The following is a 20285-nucleotide window of genomic DNA, read 5'->3' as shown; positions in this document are numbered from 1 at the left end:
AACGCCTAGGGCATTCAAGAGCATGATTAGCTCAACTAAATATATTGCAGGTGTTTCTGCTTGGGCTGTCATTATCAAAGCAAAACAGCAAGTCAAGGACTAGCCTTGTCTTGCAGTTCCACTGATCGTGATGTTCCCTGAATTCCCCCAGTGATTCTAACAAAGACAAGTGGTGTCCGCCAAATGACCCAGTTCCTTGTGAACAGGAAATGTAAGCAGGGCATTCCACCTGGAAAGCAACAGCTCTCTTATCAGGATCATCTTCTAACAGAGCACTTCAGTACTCTCAGACTGCAGCAATCATGTCAATGCTGCAATACTGGAGGAGAGCACAGACTTGCCCAAGTGCTACTTCCAGGGCAGCGCAGCGGTGAATTCAGGTGTGTTCGTTAGAGCAGGTGCTATCCAATCTGATAAGCAGAAATACCTAACTATAGCAAGGCAAAAGGACTAATGAAGTGAACACTGCTATAGCTGGGTTTGGCTTTGCTGCCTTTAGTCACAAGTCTCAAACTTGTTCTGATGTGAACAAGCTATCGCTGGCAGAGCATTTCCTAGCTGCTGTGAACTACTAATGACAGCAGACCAAAGCTCCGTATTTTGTTGCTACAGAGCCCAGACAGACACAAAAAACAGGGGAGACATCTCAGAACTTGCTAATAAAGTCTATTCCTGTTCACTGAAACTTCTAGGTACTACAGCAATGAAGCATTTTACATAAGCTGGATATTAGACTGAAAAATATCTTATGAAAGTAGTACTCTGATTCTCCTTGGATTATTAAGCATTTCCCATAAGCTTGGGAAGACAATAACATGGAAATTAATTATACAGACATATTGTATCAAAGTCGTGAACAAACCCTAATCTGAAATAACGAGTATGAAGCTTTACTGCCCTGAACATTCAGTATATGCAATTTTTCAGTCTCCGTTCTTTCAGACAGGATTAAGATACCATCTCCTGCAAATATATATATATTTTTTTGTGGTGAAGATCTCTACGCCTGCATTCCTTGGAACCTCTTCTATTGCGTCTCTCACCAAGCAATGACAGCACTTCCTGCAACAGCCCTTTACAAGGAGGGTTACAACAAAGAGATGGCACAAAGATGAATAAAACAGGAATTTAATGAAAACAACCTGTGAGACAACATCCATCTGACAAATATAACCTGCTCAATCCATAATCAGTGTGGTCCTCTGACACCTTTTCGTACTTGTTGCATATGCACACAGAACAACAACATATTCCCAGAAAATGCCACAACTGCTGCAAGAAGCTGACAATGAAACCGTGACAGATACAGATACGTTTGCCCCCAAAGCAGGCTAACAGTGTTACAATCGCTTATCATACCAGAACACATATGTATAGATGTGTATTTCAAATAAACTCAATGTAACCCTTCAATTCTTAAAAAAAAAAAAAAACAAAGCACCTCACAGGAGTTGCCATTTCATATAAAGTTGCAAAGGCTAGGACCATTTCATAACCTAATTTCAGGTTATGAACTGCATCATACCTCCAAATCTGAATTTCCACCGCTGTTTTCCTTTCTTTACAGACAACACAGCTGATAAAACTCTTCTGTTGCGTTAGCTGATGTGCTGACAAGTTGAATAATAGAAGCAGATCAAAAGTAACTCACCTCAGCTTGAATCATTCACCAAGTATTCTAAGAGTTGCACAAAACCTTGAGTGTGAGTTCTATCTTCCTCGCACTTGCCACTTCGAATGCACGGAGGAACTATATCATTCTTAATGGAACAAGTGATATTATGCTGATAAAACCACAATGACCACACAGCTCATTTAACTGGAGATTATGCACAGAAAAAAATAAGAGCTAATATTTAAGAAATCTGAGGCATGAGGGAGACACTGTTTTCTCTATGTGCGATGAATCATCTATTTATAAAAGATTCATCACAATCAGGTAGTTCAAATGTGTATCCACTGGACTGGTAGCACACTGGTGTAACAAGTCAGGCAACTATTGGTAGGTGGTTCCTATATATAAAAATCTATCATTAAGTTGTATTCATCACGCTGCCAAAGGTTCTCTAAGAAAAATCAATAGAAACACTACACCACACTGGTCCAACACATCATTTACTATCTCACTACAAGCAACAGCACTAACTTCAAACTGCCAGTCAGAGAATTATACCTTACTATAGCATGGATATATTTCAAATCCTCCTGTAGGACAACCAACAGCTCTCCGGTCTTCTGTCCTTCAATTTGTATCATACCAGCTACTTGCACTCTGTATTCATTGTCCCTGGGAGGCATCACAGGTGCCTGCTCTTCATATTCCTAGGGAGTAGCCCTGAACACACAAAGACAGCAAATATACTGCTTCCTGGAACCATTAGATTACTGCACACATGCTACTCACCTACCATCAGGACTTGCTGATAACCCTCCTGGATGTGAAAAGTACCAGAAGAAAGTTGCCACAAACCACAACTGGCAACTATTTCATCTTGCTCCTAACCATGCCTTGGACACAGCAGTGAGTTAATATGTGCACCAGATCCAGCCACAAGATAAGAAGGATCTACAGGATATAATCTTCTTTCAATCGTAGAAGAAAGTATGACCTAAATCACTATTTCACTATTATCACTATCCAAAAGACTGTTCTATCAAGACTAACAGAAATTAAGACTCAGCAAGCCAGCACCAAAACCCCTACGTTCACACATCTTTCAATCACTGAGTAATGCCACTCTTAAATCCCTGAGCAAAAGCATCACATGTAAAGTAAAACTAAACACCAAGTGAAGAAAGTGAACATAGAACATGTAGATGAGAAGTTAAAAAAAAATTTCCTTTGGTTGTTTTAGCAAGCCACACCACAATGTCAAATGTGATGCTGGAAGTGGCTGTTAACCTTAGCCCAATTGACCAAGAGAAATAACTCTGCTGGGTTTAGAAGGAACTAATATTCACAGATACTAACTTGATCATGTATTACTTATGTTGGAAGTCATCCTGACTGTGTCTAAAAAATTAACTTAATCAATACGGAAAGGAAAAAAAAATAATTTATCTTAACATGTAACTTTTTCCTTAAACAATGGGTATTTCTTAAAGGAAACCATGGTAATGACAGCATTTACCTTACTCTAAAGCAGAACAGAGAAAAAAACTCCACCCCAGGTAACAATATTAAGCTAACTCAGCTGTGGAGTTGAGATTTTAGCATTAGATAAGTTATGCCACATTTACACCTACAAGATGGGTCTTCATGTTGTCTGTACAAAACAGCTACCACAGCTTACCTGCAGTCTTAAGGGCATTTGCCTTCAATAGCTCAATTAAAATTAGTTTAACAGTCACACAGAATGGATTTGTACTAATTAATTCTTACATATTTAATACAAACACGCATACTAGAAAAACAGCATTGTCCCTAACATTAAGACAGGAAAATAAAGACTTCTGTCTAGTTCTTCTTGCTCCTTTACACATCTTTTTACCTTTTTATTCTTCCGATGAATAATGCTTGCATGGAGTTCTGACTATTCTGAAAAAAATAAATCATCTCTGTGATTACATAGACTTAGAAAATAAAGTCTATATGTGTGATCTAAGTTAACAATTTAAAACCTCAACTGAAAAAAAGAAAACACCTAGGAGTAAGTCTGACTCCAATCACTTGCATTAAACACGCTTCGTTGTACGACCACTGAAATGTTTTGAACTTTTGGAGACATACAACTCCAAAGAAAATGAACGCAAGATGTAGTTTTGAAGGCAGGGGGATGTATATTGGCTTGAGGACTCTTAATGCCCTTTGAATACGTGACGGCAGTGGCACAAGCGGACAGCTTTCATACTTCAGTTTTGCCCTAGTGTGGAAGTAAACTGACCAGAAGCATGCCAGCTAAGGCGAGCCTTACACGTCACGCAACAGCAAGGCGGAAAAATAAGCCAAAACCACTTGAACAACAATAACTCCGCGGGAACCGGACGCCTTGCTTGTTGTCACTTTCTTTAAGGACAGCCGATGACTCCTGCCAGTCTCCTCTCCGAGGGGTGAAGGCGAGTTTCTGAGCACCCCAAACCGGCCCGCAGCCCTCACAAGTTCAGGCGGGCGGCACTGACGGGGCTTCCCTGCCTGGGGCAGGCGGCTCAGTGCTCGCAGGAGACTGCTCCGGGGCCGCTCTCCTACGGCAGGAGCGCAGCAGCCACCCCCGGGGACGGCTCACAACAGCCCTCGATTACCCCAGCCGCCGCCCGTAGCCGGGGAGCGGAGCCCTGCCCGCAGGGGCCCCACCCGGGCGGCAGCGCGGTGCCCGAACCCGGTCCCTACCGGAGCAGCCGCGACCCCCTCCCCGCCGCCAGCCCCTCACCTGCGGCAACGCACAGCGGCTCCCTCGCCCCGCGGCGGCTCCGCCACTCCTGCACCGAGCAGCCCCGCTCCACCCCGAGGCCACCGAGGGAGAGCATGCGCGGCTCCCCCCGGCGGAATGGGCCGGCCTCGGCCTCGTCTCGCCCCGGCCGGCCCCGCCGCCAGCACCGCCCCCGCCGGCGGAGGTGTGAAATGGCGGCGGCCGGCGTCATGGCGGCGCTGCTGCCGCGGAGCCTCGGCTGCCGCTGCGCCCGCACGCTGCTGGGGCGGGCGGGGGTCGTCACGGGAGGCCCGCGGGGCTGGGGAGGGCCCGGCCGGAGCCAGGTAGCCGGGGTCCGGGCCCTGCCTGTCCTCGTCCTCCCCGGGACACCTCAGCCGGTGGGGGGGGGTGTGGGCTGTGAACCTGAAATATAACTGTGGTACCAGAGATGAGAAAAAACAATAATTCAGAGAAACGACGTTTATTAACGCACATTTTATGATCCCGTGCAGGTGCTTAGAAAAAGCCTTAAAAGGGGGGTTGCGCTCTCAGCGGGGTCCTTCTTGGTTTATGAAGCTTCCAAGCTGGTTTCTGGCTTTGCTGAGGTTCATGCAAGCTTCAAAGGTAATGTTCTCAAATGGGTCGCTCTAATGTGAAGCATAAGGTTTTTACTGCCAGGATTATGTAGGAAAGTGGTGTAATGCTTTTGAGGTTGTCCACTCAGGCTGTGTGCAGGACATTTCTCTGGCAGGGTTTTGAATTAGTTCAGGGATTTAAAGTGTGGTAGCAGTTTAATAAGGAGTTTATTGTCACTGAAAGCAAATTAATCTGATAACATAGAGAGGATGAGATCAGTGCACAAGGTGTATGATACCTAGTTTGTCACCCAAGCTTTAAGTAACTCATTGAGAAAGATAAGGTTCAGTTGGGAACACAGACCAAGCTCTAATCAATTTCTGGAATTCTAGTTAATTGAGATTTTCTATATGAATACCATGGAATTCTCATTTAATGTAGTCAAGTAGTGCTGAGATTGTGTTTCAAACAAAAGTGAGAAATACCCTGTGTCTTTGTTACACTAAAAAGAAGTAAAAATCTTATAATTTACATAAAACACTTAGCTAATAGTTTGTTTGGAATGTTGAATTCTGACCATTCAGTTATTAGATATGACAGTACTGACAGTGCTGTTCAGGTTGTCTCAGGAAGCAAACGTAATTCACTGAAGTTACTTTAATGCTGAATATGCACTATGAGGCTTATTTTAGACACTTAAATCCAAAGTCCATGTAGACCATTATTGTATCTTTGAAATTGTTGATAGAAGGCATTTAGAGATGACAAGGTTAAAAAGTCATCCAGAATGCCGTAATCGTCAGTGATTTATATTCTAGGAGCTTTTAAAGCTGAATATAAGACTTTTGTATTTAGTAGTCTTCAGTGTTTTTTTTTCTTCTATAAATAAAACTATGTTGTGAAATAGGATTATTATATTCAGTAGATAACTTGAAAAATAAAGTTTATAAATGTAACTTTTACGAAGCGTGGATTGAGCTTATGTTTTCACATAAAAGTTTGATCACAGACCAAGGAGTAACACCAAGGAGGTGATAGAGTAGCTGAAAATTCTAAATGAAATTAGGCGAGACGTTTTACTTAGTGTCATTTTTTCATGTTTAATGTTGGTAGAAGAATAAACTCAGAGTTTTGCTCTTATACCTTTGTATACTTCAATAGAATGATCTACCTGCTGCCATTTTTTTCCCTAATTCCGTCTGTTCTCCTGCTAGAATCCTGTATTGTGAATTGTTTGATATGTCTGTGGAATACTGTTTTGTGTACTATATACGTATATATTACTACATTATGTTCAGCCAGTTGCGGAAATCATATTCCTCCATTGCTGTTGTCGGGGTTTTAAAATATTCTCTAGAAGAATTTAAATGCTGTAAGTACAATGAATACTTAGCTAATAAATTGATAAAAAGCCAACGCTGATTTTTCAAATCTGAAGAGCTTCAGTCAGAAAATCCTTGACCGATGTTTCATTTTGGCTTGTTGAGTAAGGTAATGAGCCGTACTCAATCTGTGATTGTCTTTGGCAAAACTATGGAACTGTATTGAGAACCAAGAATATTTTAACAAAATTCATTTTTTTTAAGATTATTACAATTAAATTCTGTACGTATACTAGCGAAGGTTTTTCATTATCCTTTTCTGCTATTTTTACGAAGAAAACAAATTGCTTCCAGTGTCTGATGCTTTAAGAAAGACATTTTTGAATGTTAAATCCATTAAGCATCCACAGGTCGCTTTGTTGCTCAAGCCCACTCCCCAATTCCATGACAGAGAGGCATGTATTCAGCACTGTATCTCTTCCTACTTGTTCATTGCAAATAGCTTATCTGAGTCTGCCGTGTATGAAAGTTGTTCAGAACGATGGCCTAAAAATCAAGTAACTTGTTCTTTGTGTTCCAGTTAGACTGACTTGCTCTGAAACATTTTGTTTATACCTTAATATCCTAATTACATGCAATTTATTTGTCTGTTTCCACAATTCTCATTCTTTCTTAAGTGGCAGAAGTTATAGAGCAAGCAGACTACCTGTACGGGAGTGGAGAAACTGAAAAGCTGTATCGGTTGCTGGTTCAGCATAAAGATAGGTACTTGACTGAATTGAATATCTGCACATTACTTTTTTTTTTTTAATGTGTTCTTTTATACCAGTTTTCAACTAATATTCTTGTTGTGCTATGCTGGGGAACCTGGCTTTCATCTTTATTTAAGTAGGAAAGGATTCTTGATCTTTTTCTTCCCCATGCAAAAATGAATGACAAAAGTACTGATTTTTAGCTGAATGCAGCTGTAGAATCTGAGGGTTAACATTTAAGTCTTTCATTCCTGCAGGGAGGTTTTAGGTATGTTTGGTTTATTACTTTAAAAATTCTTTAAAAAAAAAAAATTGTGGAAAAAGTCACAGCATGTCTACACATTACTGTAATGACCACAGTATCTAGAATTTAGGCACTGACAATTTTTGAGCCTTTTTTTAATTGCTTACCAGCTGTTCCTTTCTGTTTTCATTTGTCTCCTGTTAGGATTTGAGTGTGAACAGAAAAAGCTCCATACTAATGCAGTTCTGTCCTAGCTACGCAAAACATTTCAGATAAGTGAACAAACAGGCTGCTTAAGGAAAAAGCAGAAAATGCATAGATAAATTAAGAGTCCTTTCCTTTGGAAACGAGGCATCTCCTAGAACACTTCTGGAGGAAGTTAACTATTCAGTCGTTTTCAGATGGTTTGCTTTGTTTTTTTGTTTTTGTTTTTTGGTTCTTGAGAGAGGCACAAGTACAAAGGCTGGGAAGTTAAAGGAAGGTCCTGGCCTTCAAGGGACACGGTGCTGTAAGCAAGCTGTAACCTTGCTCCTAAGTGTATAACAATGCTTCTTACTCTGTGAGAAGTAATGATCCCCTGTAGCTGTAGTTAACATTTTTGTGATGTGGCTGAAAAATTAGTCTGCTAGTTCTGTGTTACTCCATTAATGACAGCAGGACTGTGCTATGCACCGAGCATGACTCAGTTTGACTCCAGAAAAGAAAACTGGCTTTGATGGGTATTCTGAGTCTAGCAGTGACTCAGGTATGTTTTCTAATATTTTTGCTTTCTGGTAGTTTTGACTTTGGTACTCCCATTTGTAGAGGGGAGTGGAATGTTTTATGACCAGACGGCAAAAACCTCTGAAATGCATTTCAGACAGGTATCCTCAGACAGTGTATAATGGCAGGCTTTCATGTGTTGTTTGTTACCTTGAAGTTGTATACAGCATAGTATGGCAGATGATATTATAACCCACTTGAGATACATATTGAGAGACTTATTGGAGACCTTTGCTAGCTTTGTTGCCATTGTTACTTTAAAATATTTGTGTTTCTGTTCATAACTAGTGAGGATGCAGAGTTACTGTGGCGGCTGGCACGAGCATCACGAGACTTAGCTCAGCTAAGTAGTACTTCTGCAGAGGAGAAAAGACAACTGGTGTATGATGCCCTTGAGTATGCAAAAAAGGCACTTGAAAAAAATGAATCAAATTTTGCAGCACACAAGGTGAGCCAAGCAAAATAACTCAACTGAAATCTTGTTCCTTGATATCTGCCAGTGAAAACTGGAACAAATGTCATTGTGCTGTTTCAGCAAACTTCAGCATAATTTAACTTTTCCGTTAAGAATGCATGATTCCCACTCTAATTTTCACTCTCTTGCTTCTAATTCTCACTGATTTGTTTCTAAGATCAGAGTCAGACTTTTGCAGCTAAATTTCCTGTACACAGGAAACAGAAATTGGTTTAATGTGTGCAGGACCATGGAAACAGGTGACAGATCACAGATCACATTGATTACAACTGATCTTTTCTGAAAAACATTTTACATGCCACACATCCAGCATGCTGTCTCTGTGTGCAGTTGTAGCTCTATAGAGTTTCATTGGAAAGACTTCAGGCTTTGGCTTCATTTCAGTAATTTTTGTGTGCTGCTTCTCTCAGGCAGAGAGGTAACAAAATATAGTTAATTGTGTTGGCATCTCGGATAAGAGGTGGACGTCGATTCCCTTATCTGTGCAGACTAGCAGGTTGCTCTGACGCTGCTAGAACTGTTCATAACAAATATTTCTTGCTTGGTGGTGGTGGTGGCGGCTGTTCTGTGTTGTGGTTTTTTTGTTGTTGTATTTTTTTTACTAGTACTATAGTGCTTTATTAAAGGTTTTATTTTTGTACTTCGAATTACAGTGGTATGCCATTTGTATCAGTGATGTTGGAGATTATGAAGGAATCAAGGTTAAAATTGCAAATGCCTTTGTTATCAAAGAGCATTTTCAGGTAATGTAAATGGTTGTTTGGTTGGTTGATTTTTTCTTTGCATATGATAGCTGTAATGTGTCCAATGCATAGATTTTTTTGACAATTATGAACTGGCTGTTGGTGAAAACTTGCAAACGTACTTCTGTTCAAATCTCCTGGTCACAATTTGATTTTGGGGGTTATTGTGACAGTGTGGGATTCCAAAGCAACATGGGATACAAATTAGCTCCTGCTGTAAACTAAGTCTCTATAGAAGAGTCTTGAAATAGCTGAAGTGCTTTTGCCATCTCTTAGGACTAGATAAAATATAGCTGTGCTATTGAGAAATGGGTGTGTGGCCATCCTTATAAGTGTGGATTGTGTACCAGTAAAGGACAAGTACTGGAGAAGATAAAGGACTGCTGACTAACTTTGTATCACCAGAAATTAATATCAGAGTCTGAACACGTCAAGTCTCATGTGAAACTCTTACTGACCTGTTAACCGTGAGTGCTTAGAAATCTGTCAGTGTCTTCAGTTTTTTGGAGGTGAGCCGATTCAGTTGTGCACTGAATAAATACTGTGTCCTTGAAATTCTACACACAGTTAGTGTGGTTTAATTAGTAGTAGAACAACAAGTCAATGTTTCTTTATTGTTTAATGTATTTTAAGCCAGATGTGACAGAATAAACTTTTACATCTTTATGTTTGTTTGTTTGTTTTTTCCACTTGCACTAGAGAGCCATTGAACTGAATCCAAAAGATGCAACATCAATTCATCTTATGGGCATTTGGTAAGATGCATTTTAAACAAAACTTAACACGTGGCAAAGAGACGTGCTAGAATATATGCCAGAATATGGCAAAGAAAAATGCCAGAATAGAAGTAGACTATGTGAATTGCAGAAATGCTTAAAATAATTCAGTGGCTTGCAATTAGTTGATTCAAGCATGGAAACCTATTGAATGGCACAGGAGGTCATGCCTTGAAAACGTCTGGCTGTTAATTCTTACACAGTTCAAAAAGATGAAAAAATATTCGTTCGTTGAATTTCTTTGTTTCACTGTATTGAACTATTAAAAACTTATTTTCCAGACCTTTATCTCCATAACATGCAAGTCATTTTGTTCAGACTAGTGTGAATGGAGACAAAATTCAACACTGAACCTACACTGAATTTCACTGATGGCTGCAACTTAATACAGTCTGTGTATCATGAAAAGCAATCAAATGTGATACCTGTTCATAAAATACTGCCTCTATTATCTGTCATGATACTGTATTTTAAAAGTTACATTGAAGTAAATGCAGCTTGTGACTACATGTGCATTACCAAAATCTTTGACATTGAATTTACTGCTCAGTTAAATTTGTACTAAGAATTACCGTTACAATGCAGGCAAAGGACTGGAAATGCAGCTTTTCATACTAACAGCATTTTCTGTGGAAGCAATTTGGTTGAACACAGTATCTTTTACTCGTTATTGAGAGATTCCAGATAGCATTTCTGGTTATATAATGTAGTGCCTTTGGCCTCTGCCAGATGTTTTACAGGAAATCTCTACTATGAGACTGAGAGGTTGCAAATAAATAAAGCCAAAGGATTTGAAAAGAAATCCTAAAAATCACAGCTACTTTTTCTGTGGCTTTTCTGGACTGCTGAATATCAGAAGTCTTATTTCAAATTTTCAGTATCTCAGTGTTACTTATTCCTACATGACCTAACCCCTGCAGTAGTCCAGATGTTTAGGCAGATGTGTATACTCCCAACTGAATGAGCCTCAATGTCACTTTTGAGATAGGAAGCCTGTTCTGGAAAGGTATTTTAAACATTGTTCCTAAGGAAAAATAGAAAGATAAGAAATTTGAGGATTGTTATTTTGGGTACTAAAATATCCCCATGTTGTATGATTACATATATTCATTACTGAGCCCCAGAGCATCTTCATCTGAAACTGGAATTTCATATCGGTCAATTCTTGAGTATTATTCTCATTTCTTTTCCTAGTATTTACTGGACTGAACCTCTCTTATTGGCATTTCTGATAAGGCACGTCTGATGGCAAAGTTTCAACTTAGTTTGTTTTCCATGCTCTGCTCCTCTCCTTGCCCCCAAACACTTTCATATTTGCACTCATTAATCTTTCACCTCCTCCTGTGTGTTCTGCTTTACACAGTGAATAAAACATTTTTATCATCATTGTGTGAGAGTAATAAAAGTGAATAGTGCTGTTTAATGTTAGACCTGGAGTGTTCTATGTATTTGAAATACTTAAATATTTAATTCTTTCACTGTCTCTAAGAAAGGTGACTAATTACCTTTGTTATTCAGTAGATAGGAGAACAGTAGAATGGCATAGCTTAGAACACAGTAGTTTGATTCTTAGGTTTACTTTCATTCGTATAGATCAGAGTCTTTCAGGAATGTGCTGCACATCTGCTTTTGTGTATTAATAATTGAGGAAAAACGAGGTAATGTTGAGGTAAGGCAGTGACATTACTCAGTTGTGCTGTATTGTTGCATATATTTTAGAACAATATAAAATGCTGATTAATTGTTAAAATACTGCAAGCTGAAAGGCTGTCTCATGTTTAATAACTGTCTCCAGCCTAATGTAATAAAAGTTCCCAGTAGAAGACACACCAAAACCTCTTTAGCCAAACTTTGCAGCAATTTCAAACACCTTGCAATTATGTTGTGGAGTTGTAAGAACCTGTTTATAGAACTTGCAGTGTGACTGTGGGTGTTGTGACTCTTGGCAACAACCAGTCATGATATCCCAGGTCTGAGAATGTTCGTTCAAAGGAGAAATGTGAAGGGTGTTAATAAATGTTTCCTTTTGCTCCAGGTGTTATTCCTTTGCTGAAATGCCATGGTACCAACGAAAAATAGCTGCAATGCTATTTGCAACACCTCCAACTTCCACTTATCAAGAGGTACAATAAGAAAATGTTTCATAGATTATTTCCCCTGCAGAGCTGTTGATATACTTCTACTAATTTAAATGCAAAATGTAGCAGCTTGATTTGTTACTTACCACTAACAAATACCTTTTTTCTCATCCTCTGGCAGCCATTGTAATCTTTGTTTTCTATTAGAACAACAACATTCCTGGCTCACAATCTGTTGTTCTTTTAAGTTGTGAGGGGTGAGTGAGTCACTAGAAAGTAATTGTAGAAGGTTGCTTGCTGTTAACACAAAAAGCAGTTGAAGATCTGTTTGAAAAAGAGAGAAAACTTTTTTAATGGAATGTCAAGCTTTTAAGTTTTGCTGAAAATCACTTTTGGAAGAATACAGAATGTCAGCTAGGATTTCAAATGCTGCAGAATTTTACCAATCCCAATATCAACTTGTGTAGAGCGCTTAAAGCAGCTAAAGAAGCAGACTTGTCCCAGAGTCAGTAGTTGAGCCATACTGATAAGACTTACGCAGTTTCAATACAAAAACTGCTTTGTAGATACATGCACACTTTAAATTCTCTGGTAGTATTTTCCCTCCAGCTGGTAACATTAAGAAGAGATAAGTGAAATTTCCGAGATGCAGTATGTGAAACTAGTTGAAAAATGCGTGTGTATTTCATAAAGGTTTATCTTCAAGTAGGAAGATACTGCCTGGTGTTCTGTAGGACTCAGGTCTCTCTGAAGTATTTGTCAGTATTAATTACGTGAACGATAAACCTTGTTTTGTCTATTAAATTTATACATGAGAACTGGCTTGGAGGGACTGTGGAAGGTAGAAATGAAATTCAAAATGGTCTTGTTGAGTTGGAGATTGGAAATATACCATCAAACTTGCTAGGGACAAACAGGAGGTACTATACCTACAGTGGAACAATAAACAGTGATAGAGGCAGGAAAATAGCTGGATAAGTAATTCTGTGGAAAAGAGGTCAAATCTGGTTGTACATTGAATGAGAACAATCTGTAACATGCTAAATTAACAGAAATAAAATGATGGCTAGGAGGACATAGGTGTCCTTCAGCTATGTTGAACATGCATAGTACTTTAGTTTGACTGCTGTGTTCAGTTTACCATGGTCCATTTTAAAGAAGACAACCTTCTCTTTTGCAGGCTCTGCGTTACTTCCACATGGCAGAGGAAGGTAATTCTTGTAGCTCTTTGTAGGTAGAATGCTATCATCTACTGCAGGTTGTCGTGCATAAACCTTTAGCTTCTTTTAGTAGCCTGTGGTAAATGGTATCAGCTCTAGTGGTAGTCTATAGGACTGTTAGGCAGGGAGGCGTCTCAGAGAAGCTCAGAGTGTGTCACACGGTTATTATCGGCACAGAGAGAATCGCTATCGCGCTCCCTGGTGGTCTAGTGGTTAGGATTCGGCGCTCTCACCGCCGCGGCCCGGGTTCGATTCCCGGTCAGGGAAGAGTACTTTTGAGTCAGCGACGTGCCCTGTGCCGGGCCGAGTGCCGCCAGGCTGCCGGCCGGGTGATCCCTTCTCTACTCGGCGTTGCTGAAGGGCCACACCTGCAGTACTGGGTCCCAGTCGGGGCACCCCGGTGCGAGAGAGACGCGGCCGTACTGCAGGGAGTCCAGAGGAGGGGCAGGCCACCAAGATGATCAAGGAGCTGGAGGACCCTAGGGCTGAACAACCTGGGGATGCTCCTGTTCTGAGGGGATCTCATCAATGGCTGTAAGTACAGATGGCAGGGTGAAAGGAAGACAGAGCCAGGCTTTTTGCAGTGGTGCCCGGTGCCAGGACAAGAGGAAATGGGCACAAACTGCAACCAAAGGTTTCAGTCTAAACATCAGGCAACACTTTATTTACTGTGCGGGTGGGTGACTGAGCATGGCACAGGTTGCCTAGTGAGGTAGTGCAGTCCCCCTCCTGGGAGACCTTCAGAAGCCACCTGGACAAGGTCCAGGGCTCTAGGTGTCCATATCTGAGCAGGAGTTGGACCAGATGACCTCCAGAGGTCCCTTCCAAACTCAACCATTCTGTGAGTATATCTTTTTTCCTTTTTTTCTAATTTTTTTTTTTTACCCTATTAGTAACAACATACATTTCCCCAAGGAATTCAACTGGAATGTACTATTGCAGGGCAAAGAAGCAAGCAAAAGTGGGATTTCTATCTCAGTCTTTCTAGTTCCTTCTTAAAGTTTAAAAGTCCCCTGTATTTTCAATACAATGACAGAGAAGGCACGTTTTTTGATTTCAGAAGCTATTTGGATCAGAGTACCTATCCAAATAGCCATAAAACTGTCCTCGTATAAAAGAAAATATGTAGCTATTATTTTCCCAAGAGGGAAGCCCCAAGCAAAGCTGATAAGCTGAAAGATATGAGAAGACAATGTTCTGTGAAAGGTTTCTATACAGTTGTATCAATGAGGTTTGATGGAAAGGTATATTGTCCATCTTTTCCTTTGTATCAAGTAGTGCATCTGTGAACTGGGATGGTAGAATTAATCTCAAAATGTGCCTCCAAAACACCTTCATACATTTACCCGTATTTGACTTTTTTTTTACTTTTTTTTTTTTTAGTGATGTTAGTGGTCCACCTCTGTATTCTTTTGTGCAGCTATGAAATTTGCTTGCTGGAATTTAAACTCTAAGGACAGAATAATAGACAGTGACTAAAAAATCTAGCAAGTTTTGCAGTATTTCTGAAAGTATCATTATAGCTCATGTTTGCATATTCACATTCTATGTACATGTCTAGTAATTCCATTTTTATTTTTTAATAGAGTAGTATGCTAATCACAGTCAGAGCTAGAGCTTATTATTGAAGTTAATGTATTCCTACAGAGTGGGTCCACCTGCTAGAAGAAGAGATAGGAGCAGGCAGCATTGCTGCTGTCAGTCTCTGTCATTTTTACCAAACTACACTTTTTCCTCAGGCAGGAATTTACCTGCCTTTGTGTACTCTATTATTGCACAAAATGTGCAAAAAATGATTGTCAGCATTTTGAATCCTGACCTTAGATCCAAATGCAGAGAAAGCTTGTGCTGTAATGAGTATTAACAGTACGCAAGACTGGTCTTTAATAAAGGTTGATGGGCAAAGTATGTTTTATAAAAGCATCTTCTTAAATCTTTCCTTAAAAAAGGAAAAGTTAAACTTGGGTACAAACAATTTTAAGTTTTCTTCCTGTGTAGCAAAAGCTAAGCTAAAATGATCTGTATGTACATGGTCTGAATCTAGGAAATGTGCCTTTTTATTTCTTTGCCTATACTTTTTAAGCTGGTTGCATTGCTTGTTGCACCTACTGGGTCCAGAAGAGAATACAAATCGCAAAGTGAAGCTGTTTCTTATGCATAAACTTACTGCTTTGCTCATTGTGAGGAATCTAGTTTCATTTAGCATATAAATTAATATGCTGCTAGCTAACATAACTATAGGAAACCACATTCTATAAAGCAAAGTAGTTTTACATTGGGTTCCATCTGTTCTAAGGCCAAAAACTATTAATCTTTTCTGAAATAAGCATTTAAAGGAGTGGTATTATATCATGGCTTTGATAGTATGCTGGTTGTTCAGATGTGCTTATTCAAAGCTTTTCTTCTGTCTCTATACAGCTGACCCAAATTTCTACAGCAAAAATTTGCTCTTTTTGGGGAAGGCATATTTGAAGTTAAACAATAAAAAGATGGCTCTTCTGTGGTTAAGCAAAGCAAAGGATTATCCTGCACATACCGAAGAGGACAAACAGGTAAGAAGCTAAGGATTGAATAATGCAACCACACACAGTAACCAACATGTCACATCACGGTGATGGAATGCCTCAGATGCTGAACTACAATTTGCTCTATATTCCAGGATTACACCCAGGCACCAAAAAATTTTAGTATCTTGGTGACTGCCTCTGAATACAGTGGTTGGAAATATTCTGTTAATAAAAAACTGTTCTTTCTTCTTCGCGATGTTTTTGTGGTGCTATCAGCAACCCATTCTCAACTGTGTTGCTCAAGTTAAGGCAGGCACCTGAGCTAACCTCTGTCTGTGTGAGCACAGAGTCACTTTTCATAGGCCTAAAACTGGACAGGTGGAAATCATATTTTGGAACAGCTAAAAAACACCCCCTTCATGGAATCATGAGCCGGAGGAAGAGAAATGCATGGGTGCATCAAAAACTTGCTAGATCTGTAAAGCTTAACAGTGCAGGGAAAGATTCAGAGTGCATGAATTGCGACAAATGGAAGCAATGTCTCTGACAGCAAATCTGTGCTAGCAGACAATAAATAGGCACTTAATTACCCTTTTGAACTGCTCAGGATCCTAGTGTGGACAGGTAGGTATCTGCTGCCTACTTAAATGTATACATAGTGTGCTTCCGGGAGGGTAGTTCATTAGCCTTGTGCAGACCTAATGCTGTATTCAGTGTAAACCACAGAAATTGCAGACTTCTTCAGTGAGCAAGTAATTCTGTTAGCATCAGGACTAATTTCTAGTTTATTTTTCTTACGGTTGATTGACCTAAAAGTCATTTAGCATAAAGCAGCAGTGTGAGATCATGCTTCAGCTGTTACAGAGAACGTATAAATGTGCTGTCATGTTCTGAACGTCCTAGCTGTAAGAAGTACTTTAGAAGGATTTTGCATTTCACACCTCAGAAGAAACACTAGTCGAGTTTTTCCTCCTCTGTGAATTCTCCAGTAAGGTTCAAGCTGTTTCTCCTAGAAGGAGTGAGCTTCTTCAGCAATATCTTTCAGTAGAAACAAATAAAAGTTCTTCCATTTTTTTGCAGTTTTTATAGGAGCTCAATAGCCTAAAGGTGTAGTAGTCTCCAGTCTATATAAAACTGTTCCATACTTAGTAATTGCCGAACAAATTGGTGTCTGGATGCAGATGTGAAACCAATGATGACAAAAGCCTTCCTGCCTTCAGAAGACAGACAAAAAGAGCCAGTAGTGGCTTTTGTGTGGTAGCCAGGTTGTTAAACTACTCTGCTGCTGCCTCCTGGTGCAAAGATGTTTCCTTATCTATCTCCTAAAGCGCTGCACAGCTGCTAAACTGAGGTTGTATTCTCTCCGTTCTGTGGGTCGCTGTGTAAAATGCCAATATCACAGGTGTCACAAACATGGGAACTAGACAGTGCAGTCCAGCAAGAAGGAAAGTGGCCTGGGCGAAGAAATTGGAATTCTTGTTTCTGTGTTTGACAGAGATTGGCAGAAGTAGGTATTCTGGACTCTTCTCATCTCTGACTATCCATAGTATCTGGCTTGCATCGCCTGAACTGCTTGCTCTGTGAAGGCCAGAAGTTTTGTATTCTTTATTTAATACTGATGTCTGCGATCATCTTCAAAATTTATTAGTTTACCCAGAATCCCTAGGTTAAGATACTATTCACACTTAGCTGCCATTCAGAGTTTTGAAAACTCCAGCTTGGTTGGTTGGTTATGGCCAGGAATAGGATAACTCAGTAAGGCTCAGTAAGCTAAGGCTGTAGCAAATCAAGAGCTCATCTGCTGTATTCAGCCCAAATAAACTTACTATTATAATTAACATGTAAGTTAATTATACTGAAGGGACTGGGTGAAGAGGTTTTATTAACATTCATGTTAAAATTGTTGAGCATCTTTAATAGGGGAAGGAAACTGGCTAGTCTTAGGAGAGTAACAAAACTACAGAACTGTGCTGAGACGTTAAGGTGCTTGCATGACAAGTTCTGCTAGAAAAGCCTGTAACTACACTGTGTTGTTCTATTTATGTATTTCAGGTACAGAAAGAAGCTTTGGAGTTGCTTAATTCTATATAACAAGAAACAAGATACTGGGAATTCAGTACCTCAGGTGTGAACAGCATAGGAAAAGGACCTTAAATACTACTATTGCTTTTTTGAAGCTGTTAATAAAATATATAGCCTAAATTTGCTATTTCTTTCTATTGTTTCAATTAAATTGTCAACTGGGAAATCTGTTTTATTATGTGATTCTGTTTACTTATGTGAGAATAAATGTGGCAATAAAGGTCTTCAAGGACAAGCAGGGTATATAGTGGGGGGAAGCAAGTTTTTACACTTCAGCTGCAAGTTAGGGACTAGCATAACTTGTAAGGAAAGGAGATACAGGACCATGACATAGTTTTAAGGCTGCTATTTTTTTCTAGAGCATTATTCTGTGTGGTGAAATAGCCTTCAAGAGTAATATACCATATGCTAACATTATTAGATACTGCTACAGTTTTCTGATTAAGGTTCATTACAGATTCTTCTATACAAGCAACCTCAATGCCAATACACTGAAATGGTGGTGTTTGACTTTGCAAGAAGTGCTGTGGTTTTGTAAAGCAGGGAAAACTTAAAAATCCTTTTACGACTGGCTGTAGCATTTGCAGGGAGAAAATTTCTATGAAATATGAAATTGTATTGTTCACATTTTGAGAGCATATAAATTCTGAGACTTTAGTGGCCAACCTTGCCCCAGACTCTGACAACAGGAGGAATGCGCATTCCCAGTACAGAAGGGCTCAAAAGGGCTGGGCACTACAGTTTTGCAGACCATTAAGGAGTAGTTTATTTGTAGAGAGAAAGTTAAACTTCTTGTTCATGCTATAATTTTAGCAGGAATTTTAACCAGAAGAAGAAATTAACCTAAGATCATAGGTTAGGACCATATAATGAAAAAACATACAGTAGTCAATAGTGCAAGGTATTGCCAATAGAAAGTCTAACAATCTAGAACAAATATAAATACCTAGCGTTTTACTATGAAAAGGATCTATAGGAGGATAGCAGGAATATGAAGGGCATAAATTGCTTAACTAACAAGCCAAGCTAATGGCTAGTCAGTTATTAAAAAAAAACACAGCTGAGAGTCAGTCTAATATTCTAATTCTAGTTTCAGGTGATGAAACTACTTAGAGGATTATCTTCTCCACTATATTAAAATAATTCCTATTTTTCTATTAGTATAGCACCAAAATGAAGTAACTAGTATTTCAAAATCCAGGGGTGGATGATGCATAGTGCTTCAGAGAGACTCTTGGACACTGAAATTATCTGCATGCCCAAAGCCACTTCTGGTAGCCTTGTTGCAGCAGCACTGTCTGTGCTTTTTCTGTTATAGACACCAGTACCTGCACAAAGGAAAGTGATCTGGGTACCAAGTGAAGATCATTGGTTGTTTAGAAGAAAGCAGTTGCTGACTTCCTTGCAGGAAGAAAGGAACACACAGCACCTGTGAACTATAGCACAGCTCCCTCCAGTAGTATTTCCATGTCAGTGTCTGAGCCCAAGCCTTTGCTGCTTGCCTGCTCTTCAGATGCCTCTTCCTCCCTGGTCTAAGCGCAGCTGAACTATGGGCAACACAGATGGAAAAGAAATGGCAATGCAGTATTACTGGAAGTCTCAGCTCTGGATATCCAAGTTAACTGCATACACGTGCACAAGTACACAGATTGTTCTTTTGCTTCTTGAGCCATGCTTGTAGTGAGTCTTTGAAGCCAACTAATAGATCGTGCTGAGAAGGACACGGGGTTTTATTTTTCCCTTGCTCACTGTTACCCACATGAAAAATTAACAGTCACGAGACAGCTGAAGTTACCAAAGCAATAAAGCAACTACATTCTTGTGATGTGCTGTCTTTTTTATTATTATTATTCGCTTACTCACAGATTCACAAAGTTCAGCAGTTGGTAGTGGGTTACCAAGTCATTCATTAGTGCAAATTCATAAAGTTCAACGACATTTAGCCCTCTTAACTGTCTTTTAGGCGAGCCACACACACTTCTGTTGCGCTGCCTTTGACTTTTTTTTTTTAAAGCTTCCTCCATTCTAACCAGCATAAACCATAATTTAGGTGGATTTACACTTGAAAGTAATATTTATGAAAATGGCTTTGCAGAAGATATTTGGTGTAGTATGAAAAACCTTCAAATGGCAGTTGTTGAACCTCTTATGGGAAGTTAACACAAGCTAGCAGTCTGTTGGGCCAGTTGCAGTACCGCTGCTATCAAGGTTCCGTACAGGTAACAGCTCCACAGCAAACTGTGCATTTGGAATACAAAGCCTCAGGAGAATCTGATATGTAGAAAAATAAAATTTTGGCAGAATTCAGTTGCTGTATTGGAAAGATAAAAGAACAGATATAGCTATTTTTTTCTGCATGTACACTTTTAACAGTGCAATATGATATGTTACAGAAATGTTTT

The 20285-nt window shown here is 39.6% G+C and overlaps 2 protein-coding genes and 1 non-coding gene across 7 annotated transcripts in view; 2 read left to right on the top strand and 1 right to left on the bottom strand.

Annotated features, from left to right (window-relative positions):
• The window catches only part of CPNE3 (copine 3), a 31356-nt gene extending 26831 nt beyond the window's left edge, over nt 1-4525 (bottom strand). For 2 of the 3 annotated variants that reach the window (XR_010828693.1, XM_048045862.2), the window contains exon 1: nt 4368-4525. The gene's annotated coding sequence lies outside the window, so the exon portion shown is untranslated. Of the gene's footprint in view, nt 1-3491; nt 3539-4367 lie in introns of all 3 variants that reach the window. The other variant, XM_066990576.1, reaches the window with a different exon arrangement.
• A 32-nt stretch (nt 4526-4557) lies between these two features.
• Nucleotides 4558-19703, top strand: RMDN1 (regulator of microtubule dynamics 1). Of its 3 annotated transcripts, XM_066990577.1 has the most exons (11): nt 4558-4690; nt 4859-4970; nt 6922-7009; nt 8291-8450; nt 9131-9220; nt 9920-9975; nt 12032-12119; nt 13255-13285; nt 15713-15846; nt 17854-17926; nt 19202-19703. In XM_066990577.1, exons 1-10 carry the CDS (start codon nt 4559-4561, stop codon nt 17890-17892), a joined length of 930 nt encoding a protein of 309 aa, XP_066846678.1. In that variant the 5' UTR covers nt 4558; the 3' UTR covers nt 17893-17926; nt 19202-19703. The 3 variants fall into 3 exon arrangements, with proteins under 3 accessions (XP_066846678.1, XP_047901822.2, XP_047901821.2); XM_048045865.2 differs by lacking the exon at nt 19202-19703 and having other exon boundaries at nt 17854-18118; XM_048045864.2 differs by lacking the exons at nt 9131-9220; nt 19202-19703 and having other exon boundaries at nt 17854-18118.
• On the top strand, nt 13490-13561 carry TRNAE-CUC (transfer RNA glutamic acid (anticodon CUC)). The gene has a single exon. It is a non-coding gene; the product is annotated as a tRNA-Glu (tRNA).
• Nucleotides 19704-20285: the final 582 nt, after the last annotated feature.

This window comes from Anser cygnoides, chromosome 2 (assembly GCF_040182565.1).
Source record: "Anser cygnoides isolate HZ-2024a breed goose chromosome 2, Taihu_goose_T2T_genome, whole genome shotgun sequence".
In the NCBI taxonomy this organism is placed as follows: Eukaryota; Metazoa; Chordata; class Aves; order Anseriformes; family Anatidae; genus Anser; species Anser cygnoides.
This window is presented reverse-complemented; position numbering and strand designations above follow the sequence as displayed.